General features: G+C 63.7%; 3 protein-coding genes across 3 annotated transcripts in view; 1 reads left to right on the top strand and 2 right to left on the bottom strand.

Moving 5' to 3' along the window:
* The first annotated feature begins 852 nt into the window (after positions 1-852).
* SLC2A6 (solute carrier family 2 member 6) lies at positions 853-7672 on the top strand. The gene is made up of 10 exons (XM_057724302.1): positions 853-976; positions 1538-1700; positions 2744-2950; positions 3596-3695; positions 4338-4549; positions 4902-5054; positions 5692-5800; positions 6087-6272; positions 6474-6619; positions 7517-7672. The coding sequence occupies exons 1-10, from the start codon at positions 885-887 to the stop codon at positions 7670-7672; spliced, it is 1524 nt and encodes a 507-aa protein (XP_057580285.1). The 5' UTR covers positions 853-884.
* A 326-nt stretch (positions 7673-7998) lies between these two features.
* On the bottom strand, positions 7999-17834 carry CACFD1 (calcium channel flower domain containing 1). Its single transcript, XM_057724301.1, has 5 exons — positions 17650-17834; positions 14632-14704; positions 13914-14039; positions 11277-11384; positions 7999-10742 (listed from the first exon to the last, which is right to left on the bottom strand). The coding sequence occupies exons 1-5, from the start codon at positions 17768-17770 to the stop codon at positions 10652-10654; spliced, it is 519 nt and encodes a 172-aa protein (XP_057580284.1). The 5' UTR covers positions 17771-17834; the 3' UTR covers positions 7999-10651.
* A 617-nt stretch (positions 17835-18451) lies between these two features.
* ADAMTS13 (ADAM metallopeptidase with thrombospondin type 1 motif 13) overlaps positions 18452-24106 on the bottom strand; it is a 32531-nt gene continuing 26876 nt past the window's right edge. Inside the window, 6 exon segments of the mRNA XM_057719878.1 lie at positions 18452-18616; positions 19250-19434; positions 20543-20722; positions 21056-21202; positions 21708-22020; positions 22735-22939. Coding sequence (XP_057575861.1) covers positions 18452-18616; positions 19250-19434; positions 20543-20722; positions 21056-21202; positions 21708-22020; positions 22735-22939 — 1195 coding nt within the window.

Here is a 24106-nt window from a genome sequence, read left to right as displayed (position 1 = left end):
ACAAGCCCAAGTTACTTCTGCAATCAGAAATGGGGAAAATACAATTCTTGCCCACTGGAACCACCCCCCTTCCTCCCTCTGCCTTCACTCCACAGACCCTCGCCTGCGGCTGCCCTGGATACTCGCGAGCCGGATTTCATTGCGTCAGAGGTCAGCGGTGACTCAGATGCGGTGTGGCAGGGAGAGAGGGAGTCGAGCGCAAGGCTGAGCGCACAGCCTTCCTTTGGAGGAAAACAAGTGTTCGCTGTGTGACCTTTGCACGTCGCGGCCTCTCTCTGGGCTTCAGCTTCCTCCTGCCTATAGGCAACTGGGCTCAAGAGTGGGACGCAGTCTGCGCCCCAGGTCTGGTACCCGGCTCAGATCCAGACGTGGACACAGACCAGTGGGGAAGGGCTCTGCCTCCAGGCCCTGCACGACCTTCAAGCGGCTCCCTCCGTACGGGGTTCCCATCCGCTTGGCGAGACCTGGGGCCTCTAGGGGCGCACGAGGGGCCCCCGCGTCCAGGGACATCCCTGACGCCCCGCCGGGTCTCTCCGCCCTGCACCCGAGTCTGCTCCCCGGGAAAGCCCGGCCTCCCCGCCCTGGCGCCGTGCCCCACACCCGAGCCTGCGCCCCGGGAGAGCGTGGCTGCTCCCCGCATCCGAGCCGGCGCCCTGGGAAAGCCCGGCAGCCCCACCCCAGCTCCGCGCCCGCATCCTCAGCATCCGCACCACTCGCGGTCGCCCCATTGGTCGGCTCCCGCTCTGCAGGGCCGCCCCACAGCCAATCGCGGTCGGAGGGCGGAGCTGCGGGTCCGGCCGGATGCTCCCAGCCCCAGCGGCCCGATGCGCCTCCGGCCGGAGCTGCCCCGGCCCCTCGGCGGCGCACCGTGACAGAAGCCGGCCATGCAGGAGCCGCTGCTGGGAGCCGAGGGCCCGGACTATGACACCTTCCCCGAGAAGCCGCCCCCGTCGCCAGGGGAGAGGACGCGGGTCGGGTGAGAGTCGCTGGGCATAGGGTCTGCGGGTGGAGGGTGGGGATGGCGCTCGTACCCTCCAGTGGGCAACTGGCTCCCACCTTGGGCCTCCACCGACATTCGGTGAGTGGCCACCAAGGGGCCATCCGGTTCCCTCCTGCCCCAGACGCACTAGTCCTATTTAAGGAGCCAGACCCCCTGAGGACTGGGCCCAGCCCCCAGCTGGCAGAGACAGGGCTACTGAGGCCCAGAGAGGGTGAGGGGCTTGCCTGAGGTCACACAGCACGTCTTGGATGGCAACGCTGAGAGCAGAACCTAGCCTCCTCTTCTGGGAACAGTGCTCTGCAGCGTGTCTCAGCCACAGCAGTGGGCTGTGAGGGCTGTCCTCACACCTTGGCGATTTCCCCAGGGAGCTGGTGCTCAGGCCCGGGAGGTGCCAGTCTGACTGGCTCTTGACCCGGCCGTCCCAGCACTGTCCTCTGAGCGGGTAGCCATGGTGCTCAGGACAGGCAGCAGTTACGTGTGGAGGGACCCCAACATTCTGGTTGCTCTGCACCCCCACCCCACCCCCCGCCACGCCAGGGCCCTGAGGAACAGGAGGGTGTTCCTGGCTACCTTCGCGGCTGTACTGGGCAACTTCAGCTTCGGGTATGCCCTGGTCTACACCTCCCCCGTCATCCCAGCCCTGGAGCGCTCCTCGGATCCAAACCTGAGTCTGACCAAATCCCAGGCGTCCTGGTTCGGGGTAAGAGCCATGCTCTGAGCTGGAGAGGGGCAGGGCAGGGGGAGCAGGGACCCGCTGAGCTCCGTCCCCAGCTAGCAACCCCAGCTAGGAACCCCCCAGCCTTGGGACCCTCTCCAGGGCCCCAGCTGCCCCCCTCCCCCACCCACTCCAGGCTGGGGGTGGGGCTGGGCGTGGAGGGGTAGTGAGGCCAGATAATGGCTCTGAAATAAAAGGAGGAAGTGAAAGCTGATGGAGAAGGCGTGAAAAAGAGCAGGTGGGGAGGTGTCCCTTAAGATCTCCACCCAGCAGGGCTGAGGGTTCCGCAGACCACCCTCCCAACCTGGAGCTGGGCTGTCACAGCTGAGCGGACGCCTCCCTAGATGAGGGGCGGCAGGGGGTCCGGGACTACTGGAAAGAGCACTGCTGGGACATGAGGGTCCCAGGACAGACTGTGGGCATGTGGGTGGGAAGAGACAGGCCCCGAGCACCCCAAGATTCCAGCATTGCAGTCTTAGTAGCCTCAGGTTTACACCACACCATGTTATCTGAGATAATACCTGAGGCACACTGTGCAGCCAGGATGTGCCGGGCCAGTGCCAGCACGTCCCACGAGAGCCGGTTCACGCAGGGGCCAACCCTGTGAGGTGCGGGCTACCCCTCTCCCCATAATGCAGCCGAAGAAACTGAGGCCTGGACAGACTAAGCAAGGTGCCCAGGGCACTGACTGGATCCAACCTGCTACCCTCAACAGGGAATCCCAGCACCCCCAAATCTTAAAATCTCAAGGGTTTCAGAGTTCTCCTGTCTGCTATCCTACAGGACTAGACATTACACATCAGGCTGGACAGAACCACTGCAGACACCTGTCGTGGCGTCCCTAACAAAGAGTCGGCCACGTGCTGCTTGTACCCCTCTGGAGACGGGAGGCTCACTCCCATCCGGGGCCCTGGTCCTGCAGCCCAGGCTCCCAGGACAGCCTGCGAAAGCAGCTGTCTCCAGGCTCTGACAGGGCATTGCGGGCGCTGGGGGCCCAGACACGTCTGCCCTGCACCCTTCCCCTGCAGTCCGTGTTCACCCTGGGTGCGGCGGCCGGGGGCCTCAGCGCCATGGTCCTCAACGACCTCCTGGGCCGGAAGCTCAGCATCATGTTCTCAGCGGTGCCCTCGGCGGCTGGCTACGCACTCATGGCGGGCGCCCACGGCCTCTGGATGCTGCTCCTGGGGAGGATGCTGACGGGCTTCGCTGGGGGGCTTACAGCTGCCTGCATCCCGGTAAGGCCAGGACTGCCCACCTCGGGCCCCTCACTGCCTCAGTATCTGCACTGACCACCATTAGCCGAGGCCTCCTGGCCCTGGAGCCCCCGGGTGGGGATATGTTTGCCAGGGAGCCTGAGCTCAGCCCCACCAGGGCAGCTAACCTGGAGGAAATCTGAGCCCCACCCCCTGGACTCCCCAAACTTCCTGTCCTGAGTACTGACAGACACATTGCTCAATCAGAGAAAATCCACATTGAGCAACGCAGCGAGGAGGAAAGGGAAGTCCCTGACCCGCGCCCTTCCTGGGACCCCCCCATCCCCGTCTTAGCCACCACTCCACATACCCACTCGGGGGCCGGGTGAGCCCAGCAGGGGACAAAGACCCCCGGGGAGGAGCAGAGGCCAGAGTCTGGGTGCCCTCGGGCATCCCAATACCCGGCCTCACGTCCCTGTGTTAGAGCCAAGCGCTTCTGCCCACTTGACAGCCGGGACAACTGAGGTCCGAGGGAGGTCATGCTGTGAGTCGTGATCAGGACGAGAACCCCCCGGAAGCCCCCACTTCCTGCCCCCCAAGGCTCCCTGGGCCACACCTCTGCCGCCCCAGCCGGGCCCAGGCGCCCGTGTTCTCAGGAGAGGCTGGAGGTGGGCACGTGTCTTGCAGGTGTACGTGTCTGAGATTGCTCCCCCTGGCGTCCGAGGGGCCCTGGGCGCCACACCCCAGCTCATGGCGGTGTTCGGGTCACTGTCCCTCTACGCCCTTGGCAAGTATCACCAGAGGCGCACTAGGCACCTCCCTGTGCAGGCGGGGGGGACGGGGTGCCGCTGAGCAGCCGGGGAGGGAAGGGAAGGAACGCGCCCCCAAATGAACTGCATGCTGGGAGGACAGAGGCGTGGCTGCCATCTGCTGTGTGCCTCCAGGCAATTCCCCACGCCTCTCTGGTCACTAGGCCCCACCCCTAACTGGGCAGTGAGGGCTTCCCTTGGGCTGGCAGTCTTTAAACTGTCTTGTAACAGCAGTGTTTTCTGTCAGATGGTCTTAGGTGGGAAGTCCGTAGTGACCAGAAAGGTGGGAAAAGTGACCAGAGTGCAGCTGGCTGAGGTGGGTGGGGTGGGGTAGGGGGTATTTGGTGGTAGAGGCCCCGGGGCCTTGCTGCTCAGGCTACTCCTCCATCAGCCTGCCGTGGCCCTGAGCCCCTCCTAGGACCGGGCATACGCCAGGGGCTGGGCCATCCCTGTGATCCCTCTTGATCTAGATCGCAGAGGCCTGGAGCAACCAGGGTAGGCTTCCTGTAGGAGGTGGCCCTGGGACTCACCCTTGAAGGCACAGGAGGCTGCTCGGAGGCCCCGCCAGGAGGCTCCTGCGCGCAGCGCGGCCCCGCGCCTCACCCGCTGCCCACCCGCAGGCCTGCTGCTGCCGTGGCGCTGGCTGGCCGTGGCCGGGGAGGCGCCTGTGCTCGTCATGGTCCTGCTGCTCAGCTTCATGCCCAACTCGCCCCGCTTCCTGCTCTCGAAGGGCAGGGACGCGGAGGCCCTGCAGGCGCTGGCCTGGCTGCGAGGGGCTGGCACGGACATCCGCTGGGAGTTCGCGCAGATCCAGGACAACGTCCGGAGACAGGTGTGGGGCGGGGGGCGGGGCGCCCGCAGCACGGGGGGCCACGGCCACTCACGAGGCCGTGATGAGCCTCGGGCGCTTTCGCTGGGAGACAGGGACAAGGGCAGTGCCCACCTCCAGGAGCACAGGGTGGGGGCGGGGTGTCACGGCGCCTGGCCCAGGGCACGTGTGCCTCGGCCCACCTGCCGCTGACCCGAGAGCCTGGTCCACGCGGGGGTCCCCGGGCCTGTCCCCAGACCCAGGGTTGCCTCCGTCAGGGGGTCTCTCCTGAGGGCGGGAAGAGGGGAGCCTCCCCCCAGCCCCACCGGCCGCAGGGGCAGGTGCAGCCCTGTCAGCGGCAGCCCCGTGTCTCCAGAGCAGCCACCTGTCGTGGGCCGAGGCCCGGGACCCCCACGTGTACCGGCCCACCGCCATCGCCCTGCTGATGCGCTTCCTGCAGCAGCTGACGGGCATCACGCCCATCCTCGTCTACCTGCAGTCCATCTTCGACAGCACGGCCGTCCTGCTGGTGAGGGCCCGGCCCCCATACCGCCCGCTCTGCCCCCAGGTCGGGGAGGCCGTCCCTGCTGAGCACCCGCTCTGGGCCAGGGTCGGGGCACACGCACGCGTGCAGACGCCAGCGTCGCGTAGCTGTTTCTGTGCCACCCGCCTGTTCTCAGAGTGGTGTTCGTAAGTAAAGCTTGTGTGTTTTAAAATAAGACACGCAGAATCACAAGGGAAACCAGTTTTATAGACGCATCGAGCCCCTGGGAGCCACAGATCCCAGGTTCAGAGCATCTGCCACTTGCGGAGGGAGTCACTTCCCCTCCAGACCTCAGCTTCCTTCTCTGCGAAACGGAGATAGTAGCCAGCGTGGCTTCATCCGCCTGTCCCGGGGCTCAGACAGAGATGAGATCTGACGATCAGTGACAGCACGGTTCCACACGCCGTGGCTATGCCTGGGCCCGGTGCCGGCCCTGGGCTTCGTGGTGGGCACTGCAGGGGTGCCCCTGCCCGCGAGGCCCCGCAGGCCAGGCGGGGTGACCAGCGCCACCACCGGGCGCAAAGCAGCTGAGCCTGGGGCCGGACCCTGCAGCGCCCCGGGGGGGCGGGGGGAGAGGCGTGGTAGGCCGGGGCCCCTCAGCCACGGGGCTTCCTCCCGGCAGCCCCCCGAGGACGACGCGGCCGTCGTGGGGGCCGTGCGGCTGCTGTCTGTGCTCATCGCCGCCTTTACCATGGACTTGGCCGGCCGCAAGGCTCTGCTCTTCGTCTCTGGTGAGTGCGGGCCCGTCACTGGCACTCACGCATCTGCGCTCCGGCAGCTGCCACGTGTCGTGTCGGCCCTCGTGGTGGGAGCGCTGGGGGCCTCGGTCTCCCCAGCGCCCAGCGCGGGGGCCGGGCGTCCCGAGAGGTCTGCCGGGGCTCGGGTGAGCAGACGGGGACACGCACGCGGGGCGGGGCGGGGCGGGAGTGGGCTGCCCTGCGGGAAGACGCCTCCAGCCACAGGTGGCCTGGAGGGGACCGGGCCGCACCGGGTACGAGGGCACCTGTCTGTCCACAGCGGCCAGCATGTTTGCCGCCAACCTGACCCTGGGGCTGTACGTCCACTTCAGTCCGAAGCCTCTGACTCCCAACAGCACCACGGGCCTGGACGGCGTGTCCCTGGGGGGCACAGAGCAGCCCCCGGCCACGCCCGCCAGCTACCTCACCCTGGTGCCTCTGTTGGCCACCATGCTCTTCATCATGGGTAGGTGTGGCCGTGCTCCGTGGGATCTGGGGTCGGGGGCCGCCTCGGGCACGAGGGGCGGGGATGCGCCCGTGTCGTGAGCTGGAGCGTTGCCTTCCTGGAGGTTGGGGAGGGGTCTCTCAGCAGCTCAAAGGAGACACGAGAGGCCTCCCCCGGGCCCCGGCGGCGTCTGAGCCCACCCCTCCTGCCCCCCACCGGCAGGCTACGCCATGGGCTGGGGGCCCATCACCTGGCTCCTCATGTCCGAGATCCTGCCCCTGCGGGCCCGCGGCGTGGCCTCGGGGCTCTGCGTGCTGGTCAGCTGGCTCACCGCCTTTGCCCTCACCAAGTCCTTCCTGCTGGTGGTGGTGAGTGCTCTGCCCCTGGGGACCCGGGGCCTCTCTGTCTGGGGCCGCGTCCCCCACCAGCCTTAGCACATGCCCCCGTCACACCAAGGCCAAGGGCCGCCCAATGACAACGTTCATTTCAGCCAATGGACTCAGCTAAGGGAACTGTTAGAGGTCAGGTGACTGACCCCCCAGGCCAGGGTGGGCCCCCAGCCCAGAGACCACAGCCTCCTGCCCTGCCTGTCACCCTCCCGGCAGTGAGCAGCGAGCAGCAGGGCCTCCTGTCTGGGTGGGCAGTTGGGGCCTCTCAGCTGAGTGCCTCCTGGCTTCACCCGGCCTCTTGGTTCAAACCCCTAGCAGGCCCTGGAGCCAGCCACAGTCCCCAAATCCCAGGTCCCGACTCCCAAGCGGGAGAATCTGATGGGACAGCTTGGGCAGAGCCTACCCTGGTGCAGGCAGTGGGTCAGGGCAGGGTTGGGGGTGCCCAGAGCAGGGAAGCCAGCCGGGAGGCAGAGCGTGTGCAGGGAGGGTAGAGAGGAAGCACAGGGTGGGGGTGGGCCAAGAGTGCAGGCCGGCTGCAGGCAGGGCGTGGAAGAGCCGGAAACGAAAGGTGGGCACTGGGACCAGGGAGAGAGGCTGGTGTCTAGGGCGTGCTGGGCTCCGGCTGGGAGGGGGCAGTCAGTCCTGGGTCCAGCACCAGAGGAGGGCTGCCTGCAGCCCTCGAGGCCTCAAATGCTCTGCCACAGCACTTGGATTTCGTGCTAGAGGCAGCGGGGAGACGGGGGGTGTCTGGGCAGGGGAATGAGATGAAGCCCCCTGCCCCTAGGCTGGCTAACACTAGCAGGGCCACAAAGCTGGTGCCGTGATGGAAGGGCCGTTGGGGCTCCCCTGTGACCCAGCGCCCCTCTTCACCCCCAGAACGCCTTCGGCCTGCAGACACCTTTCTTCTTCTTCGCTGCGGTATGCTTGGTGAACCTGGCTTTCACTGGCTGCTGCGTGCCTGAGACCAAGGGCCGGTCACTGGAGCAGATCGAGTCCTTCTTCCGTACGGGGAGGAGGTCCTTCCTGCACTAGGGAAGGGCCCCCACTGGAGAGGGCCAGACCCCTGGGTGGCAGAGCTGTGCACCAGTCCCAAACCTGCACCCCACGCCCAGGAGGCAGCAGCACCCCACCGTCAGCCAGGGCTCAGGAGGACCAGCCAAAGCCCTGACGCGGCCCGGGCACAGATGCCGGCTCTGGACAGGCGGCACTGCTGTCCAGCCTCGGCCCCAGCCCAGATGTCCAGCAGGGTCGCCCACTCATCGGCCAGAGCCGCCGGCGGAGGGGCAGCCACGCTGCCCCAGGGCCAGGGCCTTGCTGGGCAACCTCGGGCCTAGTCCCAACTCAAACACGGAAGGCCGTGCGGACAGACAGCGCTGTGGCGGTGCAGCGGCTCCGCACAGGGACGTCAGCGTCTCCTGCTTGGACCGCGTGGCAGCCAGCGAGCCTCTGAAGTGCGCCCGGGAGGGCCTGTGACACCACAGGGGACGTTCTGGACTCCCACAGGCCAGGGTACAGGACCCAGCACGGACACTGCCTCCTACACCCACCTGACTTCTGGGAACAGGAAGCACTCGCGAGCAAGCCACACTCGCCCTATTTATACAAATAAATCAGGCCACGGCCCAGGAGAGGAAGGCGTGGGTTTACTTCGGGGGGGGGGGGGCCCTCCAGCAGCCAGTCTAGACCCACGTTCTCAGCCGAGGCTGCCAGGGCCTGCTGCCCCAGGCCACCTCTCTGGGGCCACCCCAACCTGCCCCCAACGAGGCAGAAGGAAGGGGCGAAGACCACGGGGCTCCAGCTCCTCCCAGCTGCGCGCTCGGGCGAGCCCCTGTCCTCATCTGGGACGCTGGGTGCAGGCCAGCACCGGGCCAGTGGCACCGCAGGACCTCGAGAACATGGCGGTTACTCCTGGGGCTGGTGGCCCCTGCGCGGCTGGTGAGGAGTCAGGGCAGCCCTGCCGCTTACTCGGGGCGCCCGAGGGACAAGGTGACGAGCAGCCATGCGAGAATACAAACCACCACCAGGCTTTATTGCTGCAAACACAAGCCACACACTGCGAGCAGACAGGCCCACACGAGGACAGAGCCTGGAGCCACGGAGGTGGGAGAGGGCTCCAGTGGCCCTGCCCCTCCACCCCCAGGCAAGGTGGGACCACCCCCCCGCCCCCGCCACTGGGAAACAGCATCACAGCTCCAGGGCCGCTCAGCTGCCTACACTCACTCAGAACCGCAGCCAGTGACCTGTGACCTCTGGCCTGTGACCAAGGGATTGCAGGGCCCACCCAACTTCCTCACAGGACAGAGGCACACGCTTCCTCGACCCACACGCAGCCCTCCTCCTCCTGCAGCAAAGAGACCCCGTCGGCAAGGCCCCGGAGGCAGGGGTAGGAGTGACCCCAGAGTCCAACTTCCCGGGTAAGAAAGAGCCAAGAGGGGCAGGCGGGCCCTTGCTCCTCCTGGGAGGTAGACAGGTCTTATTCACGGCACACGCAGGAGACAGACACACACACAGACACACGTGCGCGCACACACGCCCACCCGGCCGGCCTGGAGAGGCCTACAGCCCGCAGCCCCCTGAACCCCGCGCTGGCCCGAGGACGGTGGTCCCCGAGGACCCCTGAAGGCACGTGTCGGGCTCCCTGGAGAGCTGCTGGCCCCAGGACGGTGCCTGCCCTTCCAGCCTCAAACGCTGACAGACCCCCGAGATGAAAGGTCCCTTCGGAAACCAAAGACCGCAGCCCCGCGTCTGGTCACAGCGCAGGAGCGGGCCCCTGAGCTCTGGGCGCTCAGGGCAGGCCCAGCCCGGGGTCCCGGGAGCAGGAGCTCAGCCCCCGGCCGGCCCACGGACGCCCCGCCGCCGGGCTGGCCAGGCCCAGCGCACGCGCCCGAGGGCTGAGGCACGGTCTGGCACCCCGAGCGGCCAGCGGGCAGAGGCGGAAGGAAGGGACAGCGCGTGGAGGGAGGCTGGGAGGCGACGCGCAGGTCCAGGCAGGGCCCCGTCCCTGGGTGGCCTGGCACCCAGCGCAGCGGGGACAGCTCGTGGTGGGGGCGGGGGCGCCTCCAGCCTCTGCCCAGCTCTCAGAAGGCAGGACGCTCCACGAGGGCAGGGCGGGGGCTGGGGGTCAGCAGGTCCCCATCAGAGAGGCGAACGGGCAGCCCCGCGGGGCAGGGGAGAGCCTGCCCTCCCCACTCCCTTAGCACCGGGGCCTGCGGTCTGGGGAGAGCCTGGGGGCCGGCCAGGCCCGCGGGAAGTGTCCTGGCTCTGTGCTTGTCCAAGGTTCAGGGAACTGGGCGGGGCGGGGCGGAGCACGGCCCTGCCAGCAGGCGGGTCGCTGCCAAGGCTGCTGCCCTGGGCACTGGAGGAGCACGTCGGGAGCACCACGGGGTCCCACAGAGAACGGGGGGGGGGGGGGCCCTGGCAGGGGTGGGAGGCTGTGGGCAGCAGGACACAGCTCCGCCTGGATGACAGGAGGACAGAGGCGGCCCAGGCGGCTCAGCTTATGGGACGCTCTCCTGCCTGGAGGCCTGAGAGGAGGCCGCGGTGGCCAAGGCCCAGGCCGGGTGGACACGCCTCCCACCTCGAGATGGGACCAGAGTCTCCAGAAGCAGCTCCTCTCAGGCCTTCAGCAGATCTTGGGCGTCCTGCCAGCTGTGTAAGTCTGGAAACCCACCCGGGGGCCTGTTGCCGGCCAGGACAGGCCAGCTGGGAAGAGTCTCGTCCCGAGGCCTGGACCCCCCCAAGCCCCTGCTTCCTGCCACCCCACCCCGCCCACTGCCAGCCAAGGCCCTCAGAGCCCTCACCCAGGCCTCCGCACCTGGGACACCTGGCTCAGGATGATGCCGATCTGGGGGAGGGGCAGACGGGGGGACATGTGGGCCAGACCCAGGGAGCCGGACACAGGCTCCTCCTCCAGGCTGCCCCTCGGGGTCACTGCTCGCCAGGGACGTGCTCACACAGACCAGGGTCGCGGGGCAGGGGGAGGGAGGGTCTCCAGGAGGGTCCCCGCCCACATCACAGCTCCCCCTCCAGGGTATCCGTGAGCTTCTCCTCGTCCGCCTGCTGCTTCTGCTGCTGGATCCTGGCGTAGGAGACGGCGTCGCCCCTGGGGAGACGGCCAGTCAGCGCCGCACGGGGGGCACACCCAGACACGCAGCCCACCCAGCCTCCACCCCGCTCCTGACCTGTGACCCAGGTGTGGCCTGCACACAGTGCCCAAGGGCCTCTGGTTTCCCCAGAGACCCTATTGCGAGGATGGCAGAGAGACATCCCGTCGCCTCTCAGGGGGCCCCGGCCGCTGGGGGTGCTGAGCTGAGGCTCTGCGGCGGAGGGGCCGCCGACCACGGAGCCAGCTGCGGGCCCCGGGGGGGGAGGCTCTCAGGAGCCGTGCCTTTGCCGTCCCTGTGACGGGGCACGACGGGGCCAGCAGGAAGTCCCGTGAGTTCTCCCGCTCTCACTCCCTAGGGCTCGGACACCCTGGAGACACGGATGGGGGGGTCACGGACAGCCTCTGTGCCTCCGTTTCCACAACAGGATGACGAGGGCCACTCCCACCCCTTCCTCCCTGAGAGACTCCAGGGGGCAGGAAGTAAAGCTCCCCCCACCCCCACCCCCCGGGGGCCGGGAGCAGCAGACGCACTTCTTGCCCAGAGCAGACAGTCCGTACAGCACTCCGGTGGCGAAGGCGATGGCATTGCCCAGCAGCGTGGTCAGGGTCAGGCTGATAACGACGGGCACCACGGCCATCCTAGGGGAGAACAGAGGTCAAAGGGCACTCCCACCCCGTGGCCACGACCCCACTTCCAGCTTCTCAGGTTCACCCAGCCCCCTTCCCCGACAGCCAGGTACAGGAAGGGTCCCCAGAAATCAGCTGGGGTACAGGTGCACAGCCGGGCTTTATAAAGTCCTCAAACACCCGTGAACTTGCCTGCAAGATTCTGTGCATTTTCTGGGGAGAGAACCCAAAGCTTTCATCAGATTTTTGAAAGGGCCTGTGAGCCAAAAAGGGTTAAACAGCACCGAGATGGTCCAACCCCTCAACGTGCATAAAACCGGCAGACCAGAGATCCAGTGTCAGTTCAGTCCCTTAGTGGCTCTGTGACTGGGGGCAAGACACTCAGCTGAGGCTCAGTCCCTCTATGGTAAGGTGGGGATCAAACCTCAGAGGTTCTGAGATTGAACGAGGTAAGGCACGTTAACTACTTAATACGATGCCTGGAACAGCATAAGCACTGAATAAATGTTGGCTCTCATCAGTACAGTAAAACCAGCCATATCTCAACAAGGAAGAACCCAAAGGTTAAACTACACAAGACACGGGGCTTCCTTATTGCAAGGTGCATGCCGAGAGCGCCTAACTGGCTGGTGAGGCAGCCCCAGCTCTGTCTGGTCCAGGCTGGCACCACCTGGAGACAGGTGTCCACTCTGGCTGAAGTATCCACGGGGCCGACGTCTGGTCCTGGTTGGGATTTCCAGACCAGTGGCAGCTATTCGGGTTAACACACACATCCTATACACAAGGAAGACAAGACTCTTCTTTGACTCTTCTTGGACTCAACCAACTGAGTTCTACCTGAATTTCCATCCTGGCGGGACGTGTGATCACGAGGTTTTACTGTAGTTACAAAATTTCTAAGTAATAAAATAATAATAGAAACTGCAAAAGAAAAAAAAGACCATGGGAAAAAATCTTCTGTCGAAATTAAAGGCGAACAACAGGCTGGAAATATATCTGCAGGAAATATAACAAAGAATTAAGAAATCTTTAATATAGAAAACTCACGCAACTTACTAAGCAAAACCTTACGATGTCAACAGGTAAAAAGGAAACTAGACCGTTAATTACCAAAAACCGAAAGCACAATTAGTAAAAAACATACAAAAAAGATTTCACCTTAGATAACAGATACAAATGGGAAAACACCACACGAACTTGGGCCAGGGGAAAGGAAAAAGAAACTCAGGCAACCTCTTTGGAAAACAACTTAGCCACATACTGCACTCTTTCATATGATTGTAGTCTTTGACCTAACAACTGCACACCTGGAAATACATCCTAAGGAAATCATCATAAACATAGAAATTTTTACCACTGAGATGATCCTCACAGCCCGACTTGCACTGCAGGTTACAAGTGAAGAAAAGCAGGACGCCTTCAGTGGAATCAACATTCCTACCGTTAGAAGTCATCTTACAAAGCCTTCCTGGTAATAGTGAAAATATCTCTACCATGATAATAAAGGGAAAACACAGGATACAAATGTACTATAATGGTTAAACCTGTGTGAAAAACAGGTTTTAGAAAATGCCTCAAGACAGACTGAAAGGACCCATATCAAAATGTTGACAGGTTGCAGGGTTTTGGGTGACAACTTTCTATTTCCACATTGTTTTTAATGAATATATATCACTGTTAGCATTTTTTTTTTTTTTTTTTTTTAATTTTGGCACACGGGCTTAGTTGCTCCGTGGCATGTGGGATCTTCCTGGAGCTGGGATCGAACCCGTGACCTCTGTATTGTCAGGCGGATTCTTAACCACTGCGCCACCTAGGAAGCCCACTGTTAGCATTTTTAAGTAAAAAAATAAAGACCCAGGCAAAGGCCGTACCGACACAGTGGGAAACGGCTCTAGAGCTGAGCACGCATCTTGTGCTCTGCCTGTCACAACTACTGGCCTCCAGGAAGGAAGAAACCTTTGAAATAAAAACCTCCATGTTTATTCCTAAGGATAATCTAGATAGCCACCACTGCTGATGCTGCCAGAAGCTATCGAGGGCCTCCTGGACACCAGACACGGTTCTGGAAGCCGCATTAAACACACCCTGAAATGAGTTCAATCTCCTGACTCGGGTGGGAGGGACTACATATTGAGCTTGTTGTTAGAAGCGGGAACACAAGAGAGAAACATATCCGGAAGGCACTATTTTGTCTTCTGCAACTTGCTTCTTTCCCCTTTCATGTCAGGACGTCTAGACTGACCACACTCCTGAAGGATCTGCCAGAACCTGCTCTACAACTCCCAGCCGATGGGCCCACAGCCCAGGCGTTCCCCGTTCTCTCCATCACACGCACTGCCGCGAGGCACACGCATCTCACGTCTTGACTCCTGTGCGACTGGACCTGCCGGCTGGACGCAGAGCCCCGCGCGCAGGCCAGCCCTGTTTAAATCTCTACCCAGTGGAAGCTAGGCAGCCGTCCCCTGACCCTGGGCAACCGTGTCTCGCGCGACAGCGGGGACTGGGGGAGGTGAGCAGGCCCGGCCCGCGGCCCCTCACCCGCAGTAGAAGACGGCCTTCTGCCAGGAGCGCAGCCGGTCCACCTTGGCCGCCACTGCGTTGGCAAACTCAACGAACTGGCAGCAGAAGGGCGCCTCGCACAGCAGCAGGACGAATGCGTTCATGCTGGGGAGAGAGGAGCAGGCTGGCACCCGGGCCGGCGGGTCCCAGCGCCACCGGAATGCCACCCCCCCCAGCCCCCCTCCTCGGTGGACCCCTCTCCTTCCCGGAGCCTCCGCCTGCTCCCGGCAGCTCCCTGCGCACAGCCTCCTTGAGGAGCCAGAGCAGGGCAGCCAGTCCCCGGAACAGATGGAGGCTGAGGGGGCCACGGCCTGCCCCCAGGGAGCCCTCGGCGCAGCGCGTGTCCGCGGGGGACAGCTGAGCCACAGGTGGACACCCCGAGGGCGTCTGCTCCCGCGTCACAGTTTCAGTGACCACACATGGGCCCTTACGCAGGCCAGGCCCTTCCATCTGCCCCCCAACCTTGGGGCAAAACACCTCGCCAGCCCTGTCTGGTCCCAAGAACCCCCGGAGCCCCACGCAAGAACTCTCTGCACGACTCACGCCACCCCGGTCTCTGAGCCTCCCGCACACCAGCGGCACCTGCGGACCCTTCCAGACCCCCCATCCCAATTCAACTCCCCCGTGCCCCAGCAGAAAGAGCCCAGAAATCCACACGCCCCACACCCCGCAGCGGCACAGTCACAGGGCTACTCACATCATCCACACGCCGGCCGCAATGTTCAGAGGGTGGATGGTGACGCAGCTGAAGAGGCCGGAGACGGCACAGGCTTGAAAGCAAGAGACACGGGTGGGACTCAGCAGGTGGGGGGGGGGGGCAGGGCCCATGGGGAGGCCGCCCAGGAGACGGCTCTTGAGAGCCCCGGAACCCCTTCCGGCCCCAGCACCCAGACGTCTCCCCTCCGCCACCAGAGACAAGCCAGGCCAACAGGACGGCTCCACGAGCAGGCGAGGACGCGGCCTCAGACTGGGGAAGCGGCTTTGCCCAGACGCCATGGCCGAGGCGTGGCTGGACCCTGGAGTGGGCGCGCTCTCGGGGCTCAGCGCGCCCTCTCTCTTCTCCGGGCTTGGAGGAGCCCGCCCTCTGAACCCCCCTGCCCTCTGAACCCTCGCTGTCCCAATACCCACAGCTTGGAAAGTGCGTCGCGTGAAAGAAAGAACGTCTCTCAAGGACTCAGGCCGGGGCAGGCGGCAGCACGCACAGGGCCGGCCACAAGAGAAGTTCCGTGGATCTGGGTCGGGACCGGGCGGCCCCTCTTGGAACAGAAATCGGGACCAGGTCGACCGGCGTCACAATTCCAGCTCTGACTGACACACCAGCCCAGTGGCTGTGGGTAGGTTCTTTTCACCTTTCCAGGCCTGTTCTCTCTCCTGCACGCAGGAGAGTCCCACCGCCCAGCCCACCCACCCTGAGATACCAAGGGTCTGCGCTGGGGAGGGTGCACCCTCCCCACCCTGGAAAGTGGCTTCTGTGATGCCCCAGATGCAGAGCCTTGCTCACCCCTCCCAACGGCATCCCATGGAGGGGTCTGCACACCTCCCTCCCTCCTCCCCCCACAGCCCCCCGCCCGGCTCCACCAGGAACCTGGGGAGCCTGCCAGGCAGTCCTGGCAGCGCAGCAGGCCGCTGGGTCCTCGGAGGCAGCAAGGAGAACCAGCTCATTAAATCTGCAGCAGCTCCCTCTGCACCTGGTCCCTGACCAGGGCCTGGAATCCTCCTGCTGTTTTCCCATGTAATCCTATGCCGACAGCAGGCGATGGAAGAGGAAACCAGATGACGTGAACCCAAACTGCAGCGGGACTGTCCTCCTGTGCCCCCCCCAAGGTCTCCTACAGCAACAGACGTACTTCCCATCTACGAAAGGCGGCACTTGTCCTAGACGCGTCACACACGCATTCAGGCAGCAAGGCTCCCCAGGGCCACAGATGTGAGCGCCCGTGATGCCACACGGCTTCTGCCTGGTGGTCAGCTGTGCCTGGTCTCACCTGACAGCGGTCTGTACTTCCCGCCGCAGTCCGCATTGCCCCTCTACCCCTACTGTCTACCAACAGCCAACCCTGGGGGAGGACCAGGTTCCAACCCAGACGAACAGGCTCCAGCCAGGAGTCCTTCAACAATCAGGGGCTGGAAGGTGTCCCCTCGGGGGCTCCAGTGCTCTTGCCAAGTGAGGGAGGCATCCTGGGCCAGCCTATCCCCTCCTCCCAAGCTCTGGCCTTCAGGGGACGACGGTCAGGACCCTGAGGGGACGCCTCTCTGAGGCCCCCACAGCGACCAGCCAGAAGCACGAGCCTTACCTGAACTCCAGCTTCCTCTCTAAAGCCCCTGCACGCCTTGCATTCTACTCCCATCCCATATACTACTTGGGATTCACAGGGCAATCACTTCCCCCAAATCTGCAGGTGAAACTGACGTTCAGGGCAATGCCACAGGTTCCTCCTGAAGCTTCAGCGGCAGTCCCAACACTGTGAACTCCTGGGGCAGCCCAAGTACCCCACTTCGAAAAGCACAGAACGGGATGCGGCGCCAGGATTAATGAAGGCGTCGGCAGGGCCGCTGACCCCAAGAGGGAGAGAGGAGGGTGATGGCCCACAGGCCACAGGCAGGCCCTTTCCTTTCTCCCCCGTCCCACCCCTGCCCCATCACTGTCACTCCCACAGCAACCAGGGAAACAGCTACCCAAACTCCAAAGAATCATACCTAAGACCTGACCAGTCTCTCCCACAAAGTCAAAAACACGCTTCCTCTGAACAGCAGTGGCAAGGACTCAGAGGCCTTTTTGCAACTGGAGGGAGGGCCTGTCCCATGATCACCTCTTGATAGGGGTACACCACCCCATAATCCTAACCCTGTACTCCTGAACTTTCTTCCAGCCTCCAACCAGCTGGGAGGACCGGGAGACTGAAGGAGACCCTAAAAAGCTGTTCCTTCTGACATATCTGACCCGGGTCTGCTTGCCTTTGGAAGGCCTGCCAGGCGGTCTTAATTTTACTTCTGCAGCAGATCTGCCTTCCTATGTGTGTTCTTTTGGGGCTAGTGCTGAGAGAGCCTGGCTGCCCGGGAAACCTGAGGTCAGGGTGTGTGTCCAGGATGGGCCTGGCGCGCAGAAGGAGCCGAGATGAGAGGCGGCTGAGGCAGAGTCGACAGCAGCAGGGAGAGGTGCCCCGCCTCCAAGCGGACAGCGGGGACCCGGAGGAGAGGTAACCTCCCCGAGCTCACCGCCCGGCCCTCCCTTGGGGACCACCTGTCCGCTGCCACCACCTGTCCCTCAGGAAATCTGGCCAGACCCGCACCCGCCCCATTTATACACAACCTCGGTCCAAAGGTTAAGGCGGCTGCCAGCCACACCCGGGGCAGCAGGCGAGGCGGCCTCCGGGCCAGGCTGAGCCCGAGCTCGGCGGCAGCACCTGGGCGGTCTCGGAGGGCCCCCGGGGCAGGTGCCGCACTCGCTCACGCCCAGAGGAGCCGGGGAGGGCCGAGACTCGGCCGCGGCGAGCGCGCCGGCCCCCGTCCCCTCCCGGGACATCCCCGGCGCTGCCCGCCGGCCCCGACCCGGGGTCCAGGCCGCGCGCCGGTAACCACGGCAACCGCGGAAGCGCCCGCCTCCTGCCGCCCCGCCGCCCCCCGGCCCCGAGCGGGCGCCTTCCGGCGTGCGTGGGGGGCGCGGGCGCAGCCCCGGGGGGCAGGGCCGGCCCCGCCCCCCGGGCCGGGTACTCACAGACGGCGCCCAGCACCCCCGACAGGCGACACAGCCAGCGGTACCACCACGCCATGCCCTCCTCCGGCGCGGGCGGCGCCGAGCTCACGGAGGCCGCCGCCGCTCCGCCCGCGCCGCTCATGGCGCCGCTGCCCGCAGCCCCCACAAAGCGCCCCGGAGCCGGCCGCGTCGTCCCGGCGCGCGGCCTTGTGGGAGCGGCGCCCGCTAATTAGCATAGGGGGCGGGGCGCCGGGAGCCTCGCGCTCCTTGGCGCAGAGGCGGGGGCGCGTGCTTATTAGCATGGGGGGCGGGGCCCGGGACTCGCAGGCGGTCGGACCTTCCCACCCGGACCGCGTCGGGGCGGGGCTTCGCAGAGGACTGACAGGTGGGCAGCATCTGCCGCCTGCGGACCCCACACCCCCTGGCCTCTCCTCCCTGGGTCGGAAGGAGACCGCTGCGGGTGGCCAGGGGGTTGCTCAGATCCGGTGTGGATCTGCAGCCCGACCGCGGCCGGGGAATCCCCGCCTTGAGGGGAGGTGGGTCTCCAAGCCGTAATTGGACAGGTTATGCAAGGAAAACGCTAGGCGGACCGCACGTTCCGTTTATTGGTACCCGAGGCGCCGGGAACGACCTTTGCGGAGAGTCCCCCCTCCCACCCTCTAACGTTTCGCAAGCCCTAAAGGAGATGCTTAAGATTGGAGGTGCTCATAAATGTCAGGCTCCGTCCTTTCCCTTCCAGGACAGGGAGGCGGCACCCCCCCCCCCCCGCCCGTGCCCACTGGGCAACTGAGGGATGTGCTTGGAGAGGCAGGGCATCGCCAGGCTATTGAGCTCTGGGCTGGAGGGTCCAGTACCGGCCCCGAAGGCTGGTGTGTGCCTCCAGGAAGCCCTGGCTAAACTCCATCTCTGCCTGGCTGCCCTCTGACTCCCAGTAGAGCGTCTGTTGCCCACGAAATGTTGTTGTTCTCAGGCTGTGGATGTCCCGGATCTGGGAGGAAAGGGGCAGCCCCAAAGGACCGACCACGGATGACAATTAGCTAGCATTCACAAGCCCTTAATATACAAGGTATCATACACCCAGGGTCACATTTATTCCTCACACAACAGCCCTATCAGGAAGACACTATTATTCTACCTAGGAAACTGAGTCTCACAGAAGTTGTACTCCTCCCCCAAAGACACACAGCCAGGATGCCAGAGCTGGAATTTGAGCCCAGATTTGTTTGACTGCGAGGCAAGGCTGCCTCCTCCAGGGAGCTGATACCTTACAGATGTCAGTTTTCCCAGAACACATGAAACCTCGTCGGGGAGGGCTTGGCCCACTCTTCTAGTAAAATTATATTAGGGTCCAAAATTATGCTTTAGTCCTGGGTGAACTGGCAGTCTACATCAGGAAAGGTCTTTTCTATTTCATTCTTGTAGGGAACTCAATAAACATTTGTTGGTCAATACGTAGAGGAAACTTTTCTCCTATTCTCTCACGAATGATTTTGAGGGTTTTGGTCTGAAGTAACCTCAGTGGGTCCTCTAGCCCACCACCCCCCAGTCCCTGTCCCCAGGATGGCTGTCCAGAATCATAGCAGGAGTCAGTCCAGGCCCGTCCCCACCCTGGCAGTCTCACCAAGATGTAGCTGGCGTCAGTCCCCTCGGTTCTGGTGCCCATGTCCGTGGCCAGGGCATGGATGGCAATCCGGGCATGTGGAGCCACGTCGATGAAGATGCGGCAGCCCCCCACACTCCTCCCATCCCGACTCACGGATGGGCTCACAATTTCACCACGGGGCCCAAAGAGCTGCATGTCACATTCTGCAGGGGACAGCAGGTGGACAGTCTGGATGTGGACCACCTCAGGGACACAGGAGTCCCCTGGAATGACCACGCTCGCCAGAGGCCAGGGCAGCTCACAGCCGGGGAGCAGTGGGGGGTCAGTGTGGCACTGCGGTCAGGATCAGGGCTCCCAGGCAGACGTCCCCACTCAACCCCGTCTCTACCACTTCCCAGCTAGATGACCCTAGGTGAAGGCTTTAAATGCTCCAAGCTTCAGTTCCCTCTTCTGTAAAGTGAAGGGAACAACAGTACACACTGGGCAGGGCAATCTTGAAGAGGAATCAGCAAAGTCACATGTGCAAAAGTGCTTCATGCTACATCTGGCCCAACCAGGGCAGCCCGTCCTGCCTGCGCCTCCTGGGCCTCCCTCCAGGCAGGTGCCTGCACGCAGGGAGGCCAGGAAGTGAGAAGCGCTGACCAGGCAGGAGCTGGTGTCTGTGCTGCAAGCTGAGGGGCAGAGGAAGAAGCCCTCCAGGGTCCTACTTCTCACCTGAGGCCTGGGGGAACCCAGAAACGCCTGGAACCCCTGAGGAAGCCACCTTCAGTCAGTTTGGACTGCTGGAAGAGGGCAAGCCCCCTGAAGCAACCTCAGGGGCTACCTGTGGATACCAAGGGGGCCGCGGGCCAGCAGAGCCCTCGGGCCAGCAGAGCCCTCGGGGACGCCATCCTCTACACGAGGTGTGCGTGTGCACACACGCCCACTCTGCAGAGGATGGGCTGGGAGGACAGTGCACCCAACAGGGCTGGGGAAAGAGGCTCGCAGAGGACCTTAAAGGATCCTGAAGGACCTGAGTGCCAGAGCCAGGGTGCGGGGCCGCGGTGACCTGAGGGAGGGAGTGAGGATGTCCGCCCATCTCGCCGCAGGGCCCCAGAGAGGAAGGACGCCACACATTTCCTGGGACCTCGTCCTGACCGCACGTGCAGAGTTGGGGTGTCGGGGGTGTCCAGGAAGGTGCTGCCTTCTATTCTCAGTCAGCTCAGCTCCCTGCCTGCCTTGCCCACCGACCCATCGGGACGGGCCCGTTGGCAGCAGCACCCACAAGCCGGGCTCTGGGGACGGGGGGCAGGCTCCATCTCCCCGCCATACCTCGGTGGAGGGCTCCCGGGGCGGGCTGGCTCCAATACCACAGCAGCACTCCTCCTCCTCCCGGCCCCACGAGATGCTGCCTCACCACCAGTGTGTTGGCTTTGGAGCTGAAAGTCATGCCAGACAGCTTCCTGCACGTCTTCCTCCACGTGAGCCTGCCCCAAAGCAGCAGCATGTCCCCTGGGAAGTGGCAGTGAGGTGAGGACCCGGCGCCCCCAGTCTAGGTCAGCAGCCCCGTGGCCTGGGGTAGACTGAGCTGAGTTCAGGTCCCGACCCTTCCACTTACTGGCTATGGGACTCTAAGGAACTGGATGTGTGACTTAATCACTCCTAGCCTCAGTTTCCTCATCTGTGAAATTGGGGACAACCACACCCCATGGAGCTGGCTGTGATAGTTACAGGTGGGGAGGCACCTGGAGCAGCCCCCCAGGAAGGGGGCGCCCTGGGGTCACCTCACTGGCCTCTGGCAGACCCCATCACTGGCAACAGCTGCTCATGTGGCCCTAGACATACCAGCGCTGCAGTTGAGGGAACTGTTGAGGACTCGGAGGGTCACCACCTCACCCAGGGGCCGCCCAATGGCCACTGCACAGTCTGTCTGCACTGGGCCTCGCATGTCAATGGTTCCTGTTGGCTCAAAGTGCTGCCGGCCACAGGCACCTGGAAAGGGAGCGGGAGTGCAGGTGAGCAGAGCTTCCAGGTGGGGCATCCCCAGCAGGGCAGGGCCGGGGCTTTCCGTGCTGGGGAGGAGACTGGGAGCTGGGGTGGTGATGTCCTCCTAGGCCCCGTCGGAAGCCTTCTCGGGCGAGGAGGGGGCTGCATGGGTCAGGGCACCACCACCCGAGGCACAGAGCCACCCCTCGTGCTCCCGTAGGACGGAAGCAGTGAGTACAGTGGGTCACACAGGCGGGGATTCTGACTCTGTGAAACTTCAGGTTACTCTCCCTCAGTGATAATTAAAGTGAGCTTGCACTTTACCAGTGAGGAAGAGGGCCCGCCCTGAGCCCGGCCGCATTCATCCCAGCATCCCGGGCACTGCAGCCATAGGACCACCCCCAGGAGGTCCCCACGAGGAACGCAGCCTGGCCTCACAGGTGAAGATGCCTTTGCCCACGCCTCCTGCAGCCTGTCAGCCGCCCAGACAGAAAGGAGGAAGGAACATAACTGGACTCTGCTGTGCTTTCCTGGGGCCCAGGCAGGAGTCCTTGAGGCCAGGGAGCTGGGGAGAGGAGGCGGGCCTGGTGCTGGGGCCACTCCAGGGAAGCAGTGGCAGCTGTGGTCTGGCCTGGAGCAGTGGCTTCCTCGTGGGGCGCCAGGCTGGGTGTCCGCGGCCCTGCACAGGGCCCGGCCCAGCAGCCCCGCACCGTCACCGGCTTGGGCAAGTGCTGGCAGAAGTCGGCTGGCACAGGCACCCGGGCCTGGGGTCCAAGGCAGGCATCGTGCCGGCGCTGGATGCCGTCCCCACACGAGACGGAGCACTGCCAGGAAAGAGGGGAAGGAGCTGGGGCTGACCCTGCCAGAGCGGACAAGGACAGAGCGCAGATATAATCTTTGCACAACACGGGAGCGGGGCATGTGTGTGCATTCTCCAGACGAGGAGCCTGAGGCTCAGAGAAGGGTCACGTGAGGAGGAGGAGCAGGGACTCAAGCCCAGGTCTCTCGCTGTCGCCCTCGATGCCTCTCTGCCCTCCGGCCCCTAGAGCGGGGACCAGGTGGCGTGGCCTCCTCCTTCCGCCCTCCGTCACTCGCGGTAGCCGGGTGTCCATCCTGTCCTCCCGCCCTGCGCTGCCCCTTCCGAGCGATCATCTCCCCCGACCCAGATTGCCCGGGTCCTCCTGACTCAGGGGGCCGTGGCTGTCTGCTTGGCCTCTTCTCCCTCCGCACCGAGAGCGAGGCCGTCTGGGGGGGACCCGGCCCTGTTTACCTTTGTGTCACCAGTGCCGTGCATGGTGCTGGGCACAGGGTGGGGGTTTGCCCATCTGTGGGAGTTATCAGCCCTGCATCTTCTCCAGACCTCGGGGCCTCTTAAGGCCCACTTGCCTCCCATGTCTCTAGGCCCTGCTATGTCTTCCATCCCTCGGTCCCCGACTGCCCCTCCCCCAGACCCGGCACTCCCCCTGCTTTCGGGGGATCGCAATGGATCAAAGCCCCCCAACGCCCCCATGCGTGAGGCCCCTCAGCCATGCACTTACCTGCATCCAGGCGCTGACATGCCACCGGTAGGTGCAGTCAGAGATGATGCAGGGGATGCTAGCCTGCGGCTGCACCAGACCTACACAGGCTGCCCCGTCCACCTCCATGTCCTGGCCTCGGTCCAGCTGCACACAGGCCACCGAGCGTGTGGCAGTGCCGAGACCACAGCTGGCTGAACACGGGCCAAGGGATGTGACTTTCCACCTGCAGGAAGAGAGACCCTGGAGAGAGGCTAGGCTTCCCCGAAGATGGCACCGCCCCAGGGAGCTGATCCGACAGCCGGGACAGGTTCCGAGGCCACTGGGACCCAGCAGTCCAGCCCCTGAGCCCCTCTGGGCTAGTCACAGGGCTGAGTGGCAAGTGAAAGTCTCTGCGGGAAAGAGAGCTCTTTTCCCAAAATAAGGTGCCCCCTTTCATCCCCTTTATCACAGGACACCCGTGGACACCCAGCTGCTGGCTGGTCCAGGTAGCAGGGATGGGGGAGCGGTGCCCCAGGATGGGGGAGACACATCTCCACTTCAGCCGGTCCTGCCCACGTTCATTTGTCAGGTTTCAACAAGTGACAATGACCGACAGTTTTCAAAGCTGGGACTGAAGCCAGGCAGGCTGCACTGGAGCCTGGAGTCTTAATCACTACACCATGTGCCCTCCCGGCCCCGTGGTGCCCCCTCTCAAACACGTGCCTGGCACTGTTCTAGAAGCCAGGACACGGCCATGAACCAGACCAAGTACCCCCCACCCCTCGGAGCATATATGCTTCTGTGCCTCGTGACATCTGGGGCTGTGTGGGTCTTCATCTTGGGGGGCCATCTGCACCGTGTAGGACGTTTAGCAGTAGCCCTGGCCTCCACCCACTAGATGCCAGGAGCAGCGGTCCCCAGCCCTGCCACCCCCAGCTGTGACAATTAAAATGTCACAGGGGGACGTCCCTGGTGGCCCAGTGGTTAAGACTCCACACTTCCAAAGCAGAGGACGCGGGTTCCATCTCTGGTTGGGGAACTAAGATCCCACATGCTGCACGGCCCCGCCAAAAAAGAAAAAAAGTCACAGGGAGGACTCCCCGCCTCTCTGTCACGGCACTTAGAGCAGAGCCTGGGAAGGGGTACCCTGAGGAGACACATTCAGGCAGCGGGAAAGTAGGTGCCGACCCCCAATCAGGAGCATCCCCTGGAATGTTCCAGAACATCAAGGAGGCCAGGGTGGCCACGGCGACATTCCAGGGGTAACCAGAGCTCCTGTGTGTGCGAAATTCCCATTAAAAATCCCAGATCATCTCAAATCTGATGTTGGAAAATAAATGGGGTGCCCATTTTAGCATAAACAAGGACATCTAGAGACACGGGTGTGGATGGTACATGGACTGTAAAGCTA

Source organism: Hippopotamus amphibius, chromosome 2 (genome assembly GCF_030028045.1).
Source record: "Hippopotamus amphibius kiboko isolate mHipAmp2 chromosome 2, mHipAmp2.hap2, whole genome shotgun sequence".
Lineage (NCBI taxonomy): Eukaryota > Metazoa > Chordata > Mammalia > Artiodactyla > Hippopotamidae > Hippopotamus > Hippopotamus amphibius.
Note: the sequence above shows the minus strand (reverse complement) of the source record. Positions and strands in the feature narration are given on the sequence as shown.

Coding starts and splice junctions, on each gene's coding strand:
- SLC2A6 (XM_057724302.1), top strand. CDS start 885: ATGCAGGAGCCGCTGCTGGGAGCCGAGGGCCCGGACTATGACACCTTC. Junction 3,696..4,337: donor ACTGTCCCTCTACGCCCTTG/GCAAGTATCACC, acceptor GCCCACCCGCAG/GCCTGCTGCTGCCGTGGCGC. Junction 6,620..7,516: donor AGTCCTTCCTGCTGGTGGTG/GTGAGTGCTCTG, acceptor CTTCACCCCCAG/AACGCCTTCGGCCTGCAGAC.
- CACFD1 (XM_057724301.1), bottom strand. CDS start 17,770: ATGAGCGGCGCGGGCGGAGCGGCGGCGGCCTCCGTGAGCTCGGCGCCG. Junction 14,040..14,631: donor GCGGCCGGCGTGTGGATGAT/GTGAGTAGCCCT, acceptor CTCTCTCCCCAG/CATGAACGCATTCGTCCTGC. Junction 11,385..13,913: donor AAGGCCGTCTTCTACTGCGG/GTGAGGGGCCGC, acceptor GTTCTCCCCTAG/GATGGCCGTGGTGCCCGTCG.